Raw genomic sequence first — 13,769 nt, 5'->3', positions numbered from 1 at the left:
ATCCACAATCACTATTTATTTTGAAGTCATGCGTGAACATGTTGAATTCAGTCAGTCACAAGCAGCGCAACCATTGGAAAAACATGAGAATATTTGTTTCTGTTTAAAAAAATATTGCAGTGAAAAGCGCAATGAGAACTGGACAATCAAACATGTATCAATATCTTTAAGTGTTTGTCAGACAACATGATGACGGTAGCTCAGTAATTTTCTCATTAATATCGGGACTTGTTATAGAAGTGAGAGGAAGACACAGTTATAATATTTCAACTTGATTATATGTTAATTTCCCTATATCTGGACAATTTAATATAGTATAAAACTAGCCATCTAAAGAGCACCTTTTTTTCTTAAAAAAAAAAAAAAAAGAAAACAAAAGAAAACACCCATACACACCAAAGGTAACATCATTGCAACCACAAACGCACAAAAAAATAAAAATATAATTTTTAAAATGCTCTCCTCCATCATCTATTTCCATTTCGAGTTACGATGGAAATGACCACATATTCTTGCAAAATGCATAAATTATTTAGAGCTAACTTTGTCCAAGTTAATGTTTTATATTTATAAGAATATGTATTTAAAAATACTGCAAAATGCAATCACATAAAGCCATTACATTTTTTTTTAAATGGCAGATTCATAGTAAAGATCTATAGCTGATGCATTTACATATCGTGGTAGAAAGCTAAGGATGCGGGGAAAAAATCAACACTAAGTCAAGCCATAGCTTCACTATACTATTTTTCGTTCATTATTTCACCACACTGATGCACATGACCTCACTCGAACCATCGTGTACAATAACATCTATAGTAAAACTTCCTCATAATCCCATCTTAATATGTGCATATCATACATGGCGTTAATTCTCTTATAAAATACGTCTTCATAATAAAGAATATTTATACCAGTGGATGTTTGTGTTGCCGCGTATTAAACCCAAAAAGCATCAAGCTTACTGTATTGACCTGCAGTGTGAAAGCTGTTCTGTTCTCATAGTGATAAGTAAAAAGGTGACCTTGAACTGGGGCTGTAAAAAGATGTTTAAGATCACTTCTAGAAAAGTCACTAAAATTAGGGTTTAGTCCTTATGATGTGTTTATAAAGACTCCACTTTGCTCTTCATCCTTCCTTTCGTCAAGACTCCTTATTGGGCCTTCTCTAGTTGGTCGCCTTCCACTGTCATCAGTGTGGCGTCCTCCGTCACTACCAAGAGAGTCTCATTTTGTGGGCTGCTCACGTTCACCAGCTCCTCTTCCTCAACATGAGCTCCTACACCATTCTCCTCTCCATCTGAGAGGACCTCATTATCGGTTACTTCCACCATCTCGGCACTCTCCACAATCTCCTCCTCGCCGTCTCGGATCTTTTTAACGTGAAAGGTGAAGGGAGGCACGCGGTACACCGAGGTTTTGGAGCGGGCGTAGACCGTGTGGTCGGGAGTGAGGGACTTCTTCATCTTATCCTTCGAGCTCTTCATCTTGGCCCGCCGCTCTTGGTTGGGAGTCATACGTGTACCAAGCTTTCCGATCTTCTTCTCCAGGCTGTGTTTTGTCTTCTCCAGATTATCACGGGTCTTCTGCTTTGTCTTTTCTAGATTCTCTCTGGTCTTCTGCTTGGTTTTCTCCAAGTTCTCCCGGGTCTTGACTTTGGTCTTCTCCATTTGCTCTTTGGAAAACGCCTTCTTGATGTTGTCTACTTGCTTCTTGGTGGTGCGCTGGAGGCGCTTCGTGCGGGACTCCTCAATGATCTCCTCGATCTCCACCTCCTCATCTGAGTTGACTTTAGCTGGATGAGCCTGACCTTCCTCCTCCTCCACGATTTGCCCAAGACCTTCTACAGCTGCACTCTCCACTGCGGTCTCTGCTGCCTTGGCTGGCTTTGGCTGTTTCACTTTGTCCTGCAACAGAAGAAGCACAAGTCTTATAATAACAATGTCACAACTCATCTAAATTTTCAGTCACATGATGGAAAATAAGGCTAAAAAAAAAGAAAAAGGTAAAGTGATTTATTTTCATTTGGTGGCTCCAGGTGGTAATCCAAAACACCATTATATTTTAATCATCTGTTCCTTGTCTCTTCATAATGTTTCCATAATATTTTATTGAAATATGTGTCCAATATTTTGGGTTATTTGACTGTCAAACAAATGGATCAACAGAGGCAATTAGATTCATTCATTTATAGCAGTGAAAACCTGGAGGTGAGGTGACCTACACTTTTGAGACGACAGATGCCTTGTTGAAATGTTTCATAATGCACACTCAACTGTGCACAATTATATTGACTTAGATGTGCAAAACAATCGACAATCCCATACAAATGAATAAAAACAAATGGATTATGACATGATAAAGCAACTTAGAATTATTTTAGTTTAGTTTTTGAGACAATATTGTGGTAAGAAAACTTACCAGAACTATTAAAATGTTTGCAGGTACTTATAAACCTTTTTGTCAGTCATAGAAAAAAGTGAGTCAGAAATCCAGCAAGCTTCATTTTTAATCGCAATCTTGTCGCGATATATATATATATATATATATATATATATATATATATATATATATATATATATATATATATATATATATATATATATATATATAATTTATTATTTATCATTCTTTTTTTTATTTGTTTAAACAGTATACAGTAGAACAATTCCGTCTATTTGACAAAAGGCGGCAACAACTCTATCTAGTGGTGAGAGTGTGTATGTATCAGGCCTTTTGTGAGAATAGTAGTTTTTTGAAGAGCCATTTAAAGACACACGTGAGGTTATAAGGGCTGTGAAGAACAATTTTGCTGTCTAAATCATTGTTTCGATCTGCATTGCCAACACATGCCCATCACCCCACACTGCAGCACATATGCATTCATGCTCTTAGGCACAACTGCCATCCGACACCATCTAAAAACCGGGTGTTGACATCCCAGAGGGCTTAATGACCTCTCTGCACCTGAACAGAACACATACTTCCATGATATAATATAATATAATATCATATCACATCACATCACATCACATCACATCATATCATATCATATCATATCATATCATATCATATCATATCATATGGAGACATGTTTTTGTTATTATATTTCTGTCGAGAAAATGTTGACGAATTACATCACTTTTCTCTGCACGGATTTGTGATGGTGGGCATCATCATCTCAATATATTCTTATTAAATTGGATGAGTAAATTGGGTTCATCTCGTGTTTAACTTTTGACATATTAGTGATTATTTCTTTATTCAATAGTGGCAGAATGACATGAGCCTTTACTACTATGCACATTTACTGAAGCCCCCCCCACTCAAGCCAAATCTCCAGGCAATGCCTGTATCAAACATATGACGGCATCAAAAAACCGGCCATCGGCTCCTTATCTGGTGTTGTGTATGTGACCTATCCAGCTCGGTATAGGTTTATTTTTGGCCGGCCGTTCCCTCTCTCTGGATTCCATCTTTCATTCTCTGGACAGAGGCCAACCCTGCATCGAGTCCCGGTTGGACATCAACACAACACGACACCCCTCTCTCCCACCCAGCAACGGATAAACACATGGACCATCACCATGGCGACAGACTCCTCGTGTCAGCCTATGCGGGCTGAAGTTCAGCAGGATAAACAGGTGACACGTTGACAGCACTAGGCTCTCGGTTATTGTTAGGATTCTACAGAAATAAATGCATGTGTGAGAGGAAGTCGTTCCCATAGCTAAGCAAGATAAACAGAAAGCAGAAGCATGTGGAGTATTTAGCAAGTCCTAAAATGTGAAGGATTTATGGGCCATACTCAACAAACAGATGATCTTACCGACTCTGCTTGTACATGCAGTCCTAGCACGATTTTAATAGTGATCTACACGTGACCTCACAGAGCCCGCGTGGCACATTTGGTGGTAACGCAAACTATTTTGGCTCGATTCTGCCCAGATTGAGCCTGCAGCGCTTCAAAAGAGGTGTATCTATGTATCTATGTATCTATCTATCTATCTATCTATCTATCTATCTATCTATCTATCTATCTATCTATCTATCTAACTATCTATCTATCTATCTAACTATCTATCTATCTATCTATCTATCTATCTATCTATCTATCTATCTATCTATCTATCCATCTATCCATCTATCCAGTGGCACCGTGGTTTTCTTGAGTGCCACGTCACGACTAAATCTTGCCACTGACAGACTAATGACTGTCACAAGAGCGGGCTAATGCCTGTAATCTCTGTGCGACGTTTAAAACACTTCAAAGTCCTGTATTGTGCCAGCAGGTTTTTTTTGGGGTGTCCAAGCATCTTGATGTAAACTAAAAAAAGATTCCAAACACTGGAGCCTTTTATTGCCAGGACTCACAACTTACAGCAATGGAGGATGGTGGACAAAGAACATTTGTTTTCTCTTCAATTATTACAATAGTAAAAGCAGAAATATTCTATTTCACTTTTTTTGATGTTGTCTACTTGCTTTTTGGTGTGGTGCTGAAAAACAATTTATTCTGTTTAATCTTGAGTAAATCACTTATTTGTTGCTTTCATTTTGCAATTCATTTATGAGCCATTCATAATGGTTTACCAGTACATTTTACCAGTTGGTCAAGCCATACATCATCTTTCTAGTATCTGTCAGGGCAAACTACTCTCTAAACACAACCCTCTGATATTCACTTAATAAATTACAAATGTGAGAAACTCACTCACTTAAGGATCCAGCAACAGCTGTAGTCTTTGATTTAAATAAGAATGTCAGGGATGAGGTGATGGATTCAAGGACACACACTCATTCAGCAACAATGAAGACCCAAAGTTTGTCACAGTATGAAGCAATTGCTGGGGTACATTTATGATTTAGGTTGTCATGCAATATAGGCTCATATGCTCTATAGATATAGATCATGTGCAGGCATGAAGTTACAGACTGTGTTACAGTGTTGAGGAAGACTTCCATTTATATGAGGTGAAGACCCTGGTTCACATGGCCATGTGAAAGTAAAAACCTACTTCAAATCCTTTTGTATTTCAAATTTTTCTACTCATTGAGTTCTATTCTGCAAACCTCTGATTTCAAATACATCTTGTGGGTTTAGTTTTTGGTGTTGGTCCAACACATTTGGCCCCGAGCTAAAACGGTACATATATAACCATCTTTAAAATGCCTATAAATATACAGAGAGGTAATAAATTATGGACTCATCTGTATTTAATTCTGAGCTGTAGGCTGTGAGCGCAGCAGTGGTCTTCTATATCTGAGTCCTGTGCATAGGTCAGCTTGGTGATGTTCTGATGTACGCCGTTTGAGGTCAACTTGGCATTTTTTTTTGTTTGTCTGCTTTGATTGTGTGCATAGATGTTTGCAGGAAGAGGAAGCATGGACGTCCTCGTGTTACCTCTTCCTCTCTCCTCGAGCGCTGTCGGAAAAGTTTACGAAATGTTTGCATTAGCTGAGGGGCGAGAGGGCCGGTTTGTGTGCACTTCCTCCTCAATGAGAAGGTGTGTTACGTGTATTTACTCACGCCATAGAGGCGAGAATCGGACCGTGATGGAAAGATCCTGTGACTAAAGACTACAAACAAAATGTTTGCCAGTCAACACAACAACAAATGATGATGGTAAAAGCACCGATAGATCACAGTCACGGCTGGGATGCATTTATTTCTTTTTGCATCTCCATCACAACAAGCTCGATACACAGAGGTGATGTTTAGTTTGTTAATATATTTTCCAAACTATCTCTGCTAAAAAGGGTTTCATATTTAGTACTTTAAAAAGACATACTAAATAGATAGATACAAAATATTTCAATAGATGCTGAGAACTTTGGGTTAAACACCATCTAACTGTCAAAATTCTTTATTTCCCTCATTGGTATCTTGCTTTCAAAATAAAAGTCAAAAGCCCAACGATGCAGAGCACTCACTGCCATGACATTTAGCATCCAACACATTTGTAGATAACCACACGCACACACATGCGCTGGTCTTTTCAGGGGGAGTGATGAAAGGCTATGAGTCACAGGAGCAGCTGTCACTTCCTGTCCAATGCTTTCAGCTGTGCATTCAGCTTCACAGAGAGATATCAGGACTCATCCAGGCCCTCAGAGACATGAAAGAGGGTGAGAGGTTTACATCTGTAGCCCTTGTTCGCCCCGATGAGGAAGCTTTGATCCCTGAAGAGTCTATTATAAGGTTGCTGGTAATAGCATTTACCGTACGGAAACCCATCTTCAACAATAGATACAACTGAATTTCATCTTTATTTTGCCTTAGATGTCACCATGGCTACAGCTCCGGCACCAGTGGAATTACTAACCAAAGCCTTGGTGTGGTTTGAAAGAGCCTTTCAGAGAGAGCTCCCACATTCATGGAGTTCCACAGCTCTTCCTACCCTGTGATTTCAGTGTGAACGGGGGAAGCCCTACTGAACAGCTCAGTTTTTCCCACATCCACGACAAAATGACTCATTGGAATCCCAGACTAAATCCCTGCAGGGAGGTAAGAAAAAGAGCCCTTTTCCACTGTCATGTCTGTGTGAGAGTCACACTTGACAGTGATTATATAACCAAACAAGTCCATCCAATTTGTACAACTTGATTTTCCAGCATTTGGAACAATGACCTCAGCCTGGATGAACACACTCTTTATGCTCAAGAAAAAGACTTCACTGACCCCATGAAAGTGAGAGTAGCAATACACTGTAGTTTCTAAGAGACACACAAGCAAGAAGAAGGTGGCGAACACTTCTGCCCCTGGAGCAAAACAACGTTGAATAAAACAGAGTGTGAAGCATTTTTCATGATAAGAAGAGATTTTTTTATTGTTAGATTGAACTCTTTTTTTGTTAATATGATACACGCTGAACCATAATCCGATCCTGGGCTCACCCCGGAGAGTTTCGTGGCACCTACTGACACACTATAACTCACATGCCACTGCTGATAAGATCCGCAGGCCAACACAGAGGCATATATACTCGAGCAGGGTGCCCTGACTTGTTCTTCAGACTGGATGTTTGCACAGACCAGATTCGTCATGCTGACACGCAACTCCTTAGATTACACCTGCGTGTATGTATGGCTGGTCCGAAAATATCTCTTCATGTCGAGCTAATATAAGCGAATGCTTATGAAGCAAAGTTTAACACTGTCTTTTACACCATTGTCATAGGAAACTCGCATTGGTTTATTTCATTTTTACGCCTCATTTTAAGTCTTAACTTAATGTAGAGTGTTTGCAGCTTCAACTTCTGTGGTATGGGGACACATTTTTGTCGCCCGGCCAGAGCGATGGATGGCAACTACATCCGTTTAAATCAAGCAGTGACCCGATCAGCCTTCCACCTGGTCCGGCCTGTCTGCTGCTGCTGAACTCCAAAAAAACCACAAGACTCACTTTTGACAAAAAAACATCTGGATACTTTTAGGTAAGTATTTTGTTGTCGGGTGAAGAAAGAGAGCATCACACCAGCAGTAGTCTCGCGCACTTGGGTGACCTTAAACAGACCAGCAAATCTACCAGAGAATTTTTCAGTGCAACCACGTGAAAGGTCACAAGAATTTTCTTTGTTTACCAGGTAAGTTTCCGCAAAGGTTCCGCACATCAAACACAGAACTTTCACAGCATGCTCAGTGACATCCCACAGAGACATGTGGAGCCTCGCTGAAATCTTTCCCCTGATCTATAAAGGAGAAGTCTGATGGGAGAGTCAAAATCCGTTCATGTTCCGATGCAAATATTGAATGACACGTGCCTTTGCTTCTGAATTCGACTCCAGTGGGTGTAGTATGAGCTAAGATGATAGTGGAAGTGAAGAAGGAATGGGTGGCGTTGGCAAGCTCACAGCAGCAATGAAGATGCCAGCAGGATGAATCACAACTCTAACTTGGTTCAAATGGAACTGTCGGAAAGGGCTTTTGCTGAGCCTGTAATAAGGCTGAGTAAGCGCCAGGAAACAAGGAATCATTACATACAACAGTATGTGAAAGGTTGCTACTGTAAACGGGTCGCTGATCTGAGCTTGTGAATTTTGGCACCAAACTAGCTCTCAGGAGGTCTTGCTGATCCTGGGCAGAGACAGCGTGGATATCTGTGTCCTTACTGCTAAACACACACCAATTCTGGACACCGCCAAATAGTCTCACACTCGTGGACGCTATCATGTATCTGAGTCCAGATTCATCCTCTTAATTAATAAAATACAGGGTCACTCCAGTGCACACAGAGTCCCAACTCATGTTGGCTAAAAATACGGCTCTTAGATGACTATCAAATACTTCTGAGAGACTCGGGTAAGCACCGGTCTGAGTGGAAATTCTCTTATGCTCATTTCATAACCTCATAGAGTCCTGAAATCAGAGTACTTCATTTAGAATCTTCACGGAAAAAGACGGCGCTAGCTAGTGGGCGGAGTTCTGACCAACTTTCTATGAGGTCAAAGGTAGGAACATTTGCTCTACCGATTGGTTGAGCACGCAGTAAAAGGTATAACTGTTGTGTTAAAAAGCAAGACTGAAGTTTATAAAGGTAAATAAATGAATCAATACATCTGACTTAACACCAATCATTAATAGTAACTAAGGTTTTCATACACACCCATGCATTTTACTGTGGGCCAGTGGCAGGACTTTGAAATATTAATCTGATGATGCAATAGTTTATTCACGTTTTGTTCCGTTTTGAACACGTACTCTGTTATTTGTTGACTTTTCTTGCTAACAATAAACAAAAATAGCATTTGTATTTGACACTGAAACATAAAAAAGTAAAATATTTCAAGATAATATTAGATAGTGTGATACATTTTAAGGGAGTCAAAAATATTTTCTGTTTAATCAAAGTTCTCATCCATCTCAGTAATTAAATAAAAATAAGTAAATAAAAATAAATAAATATAAATAAATCGGCAAATATTTTCTATTTTCTGGTGTAACATAAAACTGGTATAATAATAATAATAATTTCATTTCAAACTCATCAAATTCTATTGCTCTGAGGAATGATTGAATTATTGACTATTGTGTGTAAAAAATATGTTTGAAAACTATTTTTTCAAGCAACAAACTTGAAGGGACGCACAAGTTTCTTAAATCTCACAATGTGCAGTGGCAAGAGTGGATGAAAAGCAAGTAGTAATACACGTATTACTGCCACAAAAAAAGGAAAAATGTTGCTAATCTTTAAAATTTGCAACAGTAGTAAGGAGCATTTATGCTTGTATTAGTAACAGAGGGTGTGGGGGACTAGTGCAAGTGGGGTAGTAGTAGTAGTTTATATCTGTTATTTCCTGTTATTAATAGACCTGTTCAGTCTGTAAACAGTAATGACGTATGAATGCGTACGTTTTTGCAACAGAAGAACGTTCCAAAAAGGTTGTGAATTTGCTTGAAAAAACTCACAGTATAAGTGAAACTTATGTCTCTGGCTAGAACTTTTTCTGGAGTAAACTTTACCAGCATCTGTAGTACTGTTGTGTAAGAAGTAGTAGCGGCACCAGTAATAGGAGCAGTAGCTGCCTTTGTAGCAGTAGTTTATGAGTTTAAAGCATCTGTTTTCAATGCAGTGTTGTGCGTCAAACAGCAGCAATTTAATCTCATTTGATGGAGCATGACAGGGGTAAAATGCGAAGCCAGGCTGCTGGAACAACTTGAAATACTGAGATAGAACAACATCAATCATTCCTCCCACCTGTGCCCACCATATGGATGTGAACTTCTTCAACTCTCATCCAAGAATTCTCTGGTTAGATGATTTTATTGTGTAAAGTCAGCAGTGAAACACACAAAACACACATGAAACACTCCAATGTGGCTTAAATTGGCAACCAAAACCATTTATGGAGCTGAAACGACTGGAGTTATTGTTTACTTCTCCTGGTAAACAGCCACACACGCAGTGGAGAGCTGCTCACTACTTGATCACCAGACATGTCGGAGGCGCTGACAGGGCGCTGGTGATCAGTTGCTGCAAGAATTTCAAGCCAGATAAAGCCAGAAACGCTATCTACCTGCAAATAATGCTGGGAATTTGGGGTTGTTAACTAGGATATCAAAAACTGTCTTCATTTTCACACGAGCTCCTTCACCTGGATTTGTGACCTTTGCACAATGCCACTGTGAAACTGTTGTTCCTCCCTGATGGGCTGAATTGGGCGAAGACTTTCAGTTGTGGTGAACTGTGAGGCTATGTGCCACCTTTGCTTGGGACCCCGGGGACTTTAATTTTGGAATGTATTTGCTTGTTCACAAGCAAACAGAACCAAAGAAATCAAGTTCATTGTAGAAGCTTTGTTCATCACTAGTATTCTGTGAGAGACTTTTTGGGCAAGCTCATAAACTTTTTTTTCACAAGAGCATGAATTTTGCTACAGTATAGCCAGTATAGTCACACCATGACATTTATATGCCTAAAAATATTATTTAATGATATATAGCCTCTGATTTTATTTACATTTTATTTGTTTTAATCTAATAAATAGAACATATTTAATCATATTTGTCAGAAGATACTTAAATATTTTAGAAACTGTGGATAAAAAAATGGCAGGCATGTTGCTTTATTATCAACTGTCCCTCTCCCACGTGACCAAAGCTATTTTCAGGGTACAGACAGTGTTGCGTAAGATTTAGATATGTCTCCAACCAGCTTTCACAGTGCATAAGTTAGTTTCCAGTCAACAAAACTCACTTTATATCCCTTCAAGTTCAACAAAGTCAATGTCAAGTGCACCATGTTGGCCCTGCTGCTGCACGTGTGGACCCCGTAATCCGACCCCCTCACCTCGACGTGTCTGACTCCCACCACTTGCCTCACCCCCAATTATTATTCTATATTTATCCAACTATAGCACATTGACACCCACAGCAGACAGCAGTAAAAGCTAACTCAGAGCTGGTGTTGATCTGCAACGCTGGCAATAACTCAACAGCATGTTTAATTAGCAGGCCGTTGTGCAGACACGCTTTGGTCATAAATAGATCATGCGAATGCTGCAAAAATAGCACCATGCAACACAGGAGCCTTTCTCCTATAGCTGCTTTTTAAACCCTGATGCTAAATAGAGATGCGGAGTCTTGAGTGAAAAGCTCATGTGTCGTAGGTTCACATGCTCAATGACAGTAGGTGCAGAAATCCAAATCATATAATCATAATTTTTTCAGCGAATTGCCGCAAAAAAGTCTGTCACTTTCTGTGGGTTATTTATTGAGCCCTATGTTTGGGTGTCTTCTACATGCCAATAGTGTAACCTGCTCCCTGGGAGGGGATCCCATGAGGGGTGTGTAAATGAAGTCCTGGTCTGAGCAGCACTCATGCAAAGATTATTCATCTTTGCAGAAGGTTGTCAAGCAAAAAATGAGATACTTTATTTCAGTATGTTCTCATGCCTTGAATCTGCACCCCTTTTTTAGCCTCTACATCAGAGCAAAGTCATGAGTGGGAAACTCATGACTTAACAGTGTAGGTCTTCATTTCGCCTCATATGAGTGATGCTTTTTTAAACAGTAGTTTTTGTCCCTCAAACATCAGTAACTGAAAGCCATTTACAAAAATACCCTGGGAAGAAGTTGCTGTCCATTGATCACTTTCAAAATAAAAACTTTTTTTTTTTGGATTTACATCCACAGCCCTGCCCACCTTTAATCGCATGCCTCTGGTCACAAATACTCTCATGGAAGCAGCTTGCCAACAATCTGAGCGAGTAAGGGCGTTGGTTCTGTCTCATGTAGCTTCCCCATGAAGAGTTTTATGAGCTTTATATTTTTATTTACCCGGACCTATTAATACACCTCCAAAAGCAGCTGGGGAATCCAATGGAGCCGTTGAGATCACATCCTACTGTTTTTATATTTTAAGGATTTTTTCCTTTGCTAATGTCCAAACAGAGAACCTATTTCTGTGAGGGGGGAAAAAAGCAGTGTTGTGTAAGTTTGAGGAAAAAGTGATTTTGGTCATGGAAAACTAGAGGCTGCTACCTCATTTCATTTATACTACAAGGGTCAATTCATGCCACAGTGGGGGTGTAGCTCCTACTACAGATGATGTCAGAGGCTTTTTCGTGGAGTTCACGCTTCTGTTCAACTTTCCCTTGTTTAATAGAGAATCCATAGAGACGCTTAAAAGCTTTTTTTTTTATCGTTCTCATTTCATTCTTTGTGTACAGTACTGGGAAAGCAGGCAAATTAAAAAGGCATGGTTCTTGTAATTATATTTTTTTAATGCACAGCCAAAAAAAGTAGTTTGGTTTCAGGATAAAAAATAAATAAAAAAGAGTGAGAAAGAGACTAAAATTATAAGCAAAAACTCTGAGAATAAATAATAAAAACCCCATAAATAATAAAAAATATATTTTATAAAAAAAATTGTAAATGTTAATGATCATTTTATAACACATTGTCAACACCATAACTATGATTTAACAAATTAATTAAGGTGAAAAGGAATTGTGATTAATGGGAAATATGTGATGAACTGTTCCTAAGAGCCACATGATAAAATGTTATGGAACACATGCTCACTTGGGGCTATAATGAAAAGAGGAAATAAATATGAAAATATGATGGAAATAAAATATCAATAATTATAAGGACAACTTTGGAAGAACAATGAAGGTCAAACTGGAAATAGGTTATTTAAAATAAAATATCGGCTCTTTTTATGGATGTTGAACTGGAAAACTCAAAGTAAAGGAGCTGAGACATAAAATTAAGCTCATGATTGACTCATAAAGTACATTTGAAGAATCCCCTTCTTGTGTGTGACTTTCTAAGTTTTGGACTAAAGCTGGCTAAAGTCAAAGTTACAAGTGATTCTTCAGGTGTTTCCAAGCCCCAAATCTCTGGTGCCTCCACAACTCTACCTGATAGATGAGGACTTTGAAGTCGCGCCTCTTCAGCAGCTCATTCTCGTTGCTCTCCAGCTTCTTGATCTGACCCGCCTGCTTCTCCAGGTTTCCTCTCACCGTCTTCACGTTGACGCTGACTTTACGAACCTTGTCCAACATCTTGTTGACCGTGTTGGTAGTGCCCAGGTGATTTTTGCACAGCTTTGCCAGCTCCCCTTGGATGGATGACACTGACTTCTCCATGGCCTCCTGCCGAGCCTCCAGGCTGCTCTGGGTGTGCTGGATCTGGTCGACCACGCCGATGATCTTGTCCAGCAGGGTCAGAACCATGGCGCCGTTGAGCTGAGCCTCAGTCTTCCCTCCTGAGCCGGTGGCGATGACCAGGTCGTTCTCCTGAGAAGGGTCATCATCCACAGCTGGATCAGTGGCTGCAGCCACCAGGGCAACTTTCTCATCACAGGCCACCTCCGAGAGGTCAACAGGCTCCTTCTTGACAGCAGTGTCCGCCATGACTGTCCACTTTAAACAGTGTCAAACACTTGCTGCTGATAAAAATACACCCACTGAAAAACAACCCACTGGAGCAATGCCACGTAAAAGACTCTCCAACTTTCTCCCAGCAGAAGCCTGTCTGCTACTTCTCTTTAGTCCTTCGCTGTCTACTTTACTGTCTCTGCTGTCTGTGCCTGTGCTCTGGGATGCCAGCCAGCCAAGGGGAGTCGGGCCTCTCACTGCTAAGGCATGCGTACCCTGAGTCAAATGCTTCTGCTCACTGTGAAACAGCCTGTCCAGCTTTTTTCCTACCTACCCGGACCCCGCCCCTGACTCCCCCGGCTGCAAAGGCTCCACCCTGTTTGGTGTCACTGAAGCTTGGGAGCAGAATGCCACCTCTCAGAAAATGAACAGACATGATTCTAAA

At 40.0% G+C, this 13,769-nt stretch overlaps 1 protein-coding gene across 1 annotated transcript; it reads right to left on the bottom strand.

The window, feature by feature from the left end:
• Positions 1-47: 47 nt before the first annotated feature.
• On the bottom strand, positions 48-13,574 carry cavin1a (caveolae associated protein 1a). Its single transcript, XM_053852127.1, has 2 exons — positions 12,866-13,574; positions 48-1,906 (listed from the first exon to the last, which is right to left on the bottom strand). Exons 1-2 carry the CDS (start codon positions 13,358-13,360, stop codon positions 1,154-1,156), a joined length of 1,248 nt encoding a protein of 415 aa, XP_053708102.1. The 5' UTR covers positions 13,361-13,574; the 3' UTR covers positions 48-1,153.
• Positions 13,575-13,769: the final 195 nt, after the last annotated feature.

The sequence above is a fragment of the Synchiropus splendidus genome, chromosome 19 (assembly GCF_027744825.2).
Source record: "Synchiropus splendidus isolate RoL2022-P1 chromosome 19, RoL_Sspl_1.0, whole genome shotgun sequence".
Taxonomy (NCBI): domain Eukaryota; kingdom Metazoa; phylum Chordata; class Actinopteri; order Syngnathiformes; family Callionymidae; genus Synchiropus; species Synchiropus splendidus.
Note: the sequence above shows the minus strand (reverse complement) of the source record. Positions and strands in the feature narration are given on the sequence as shown.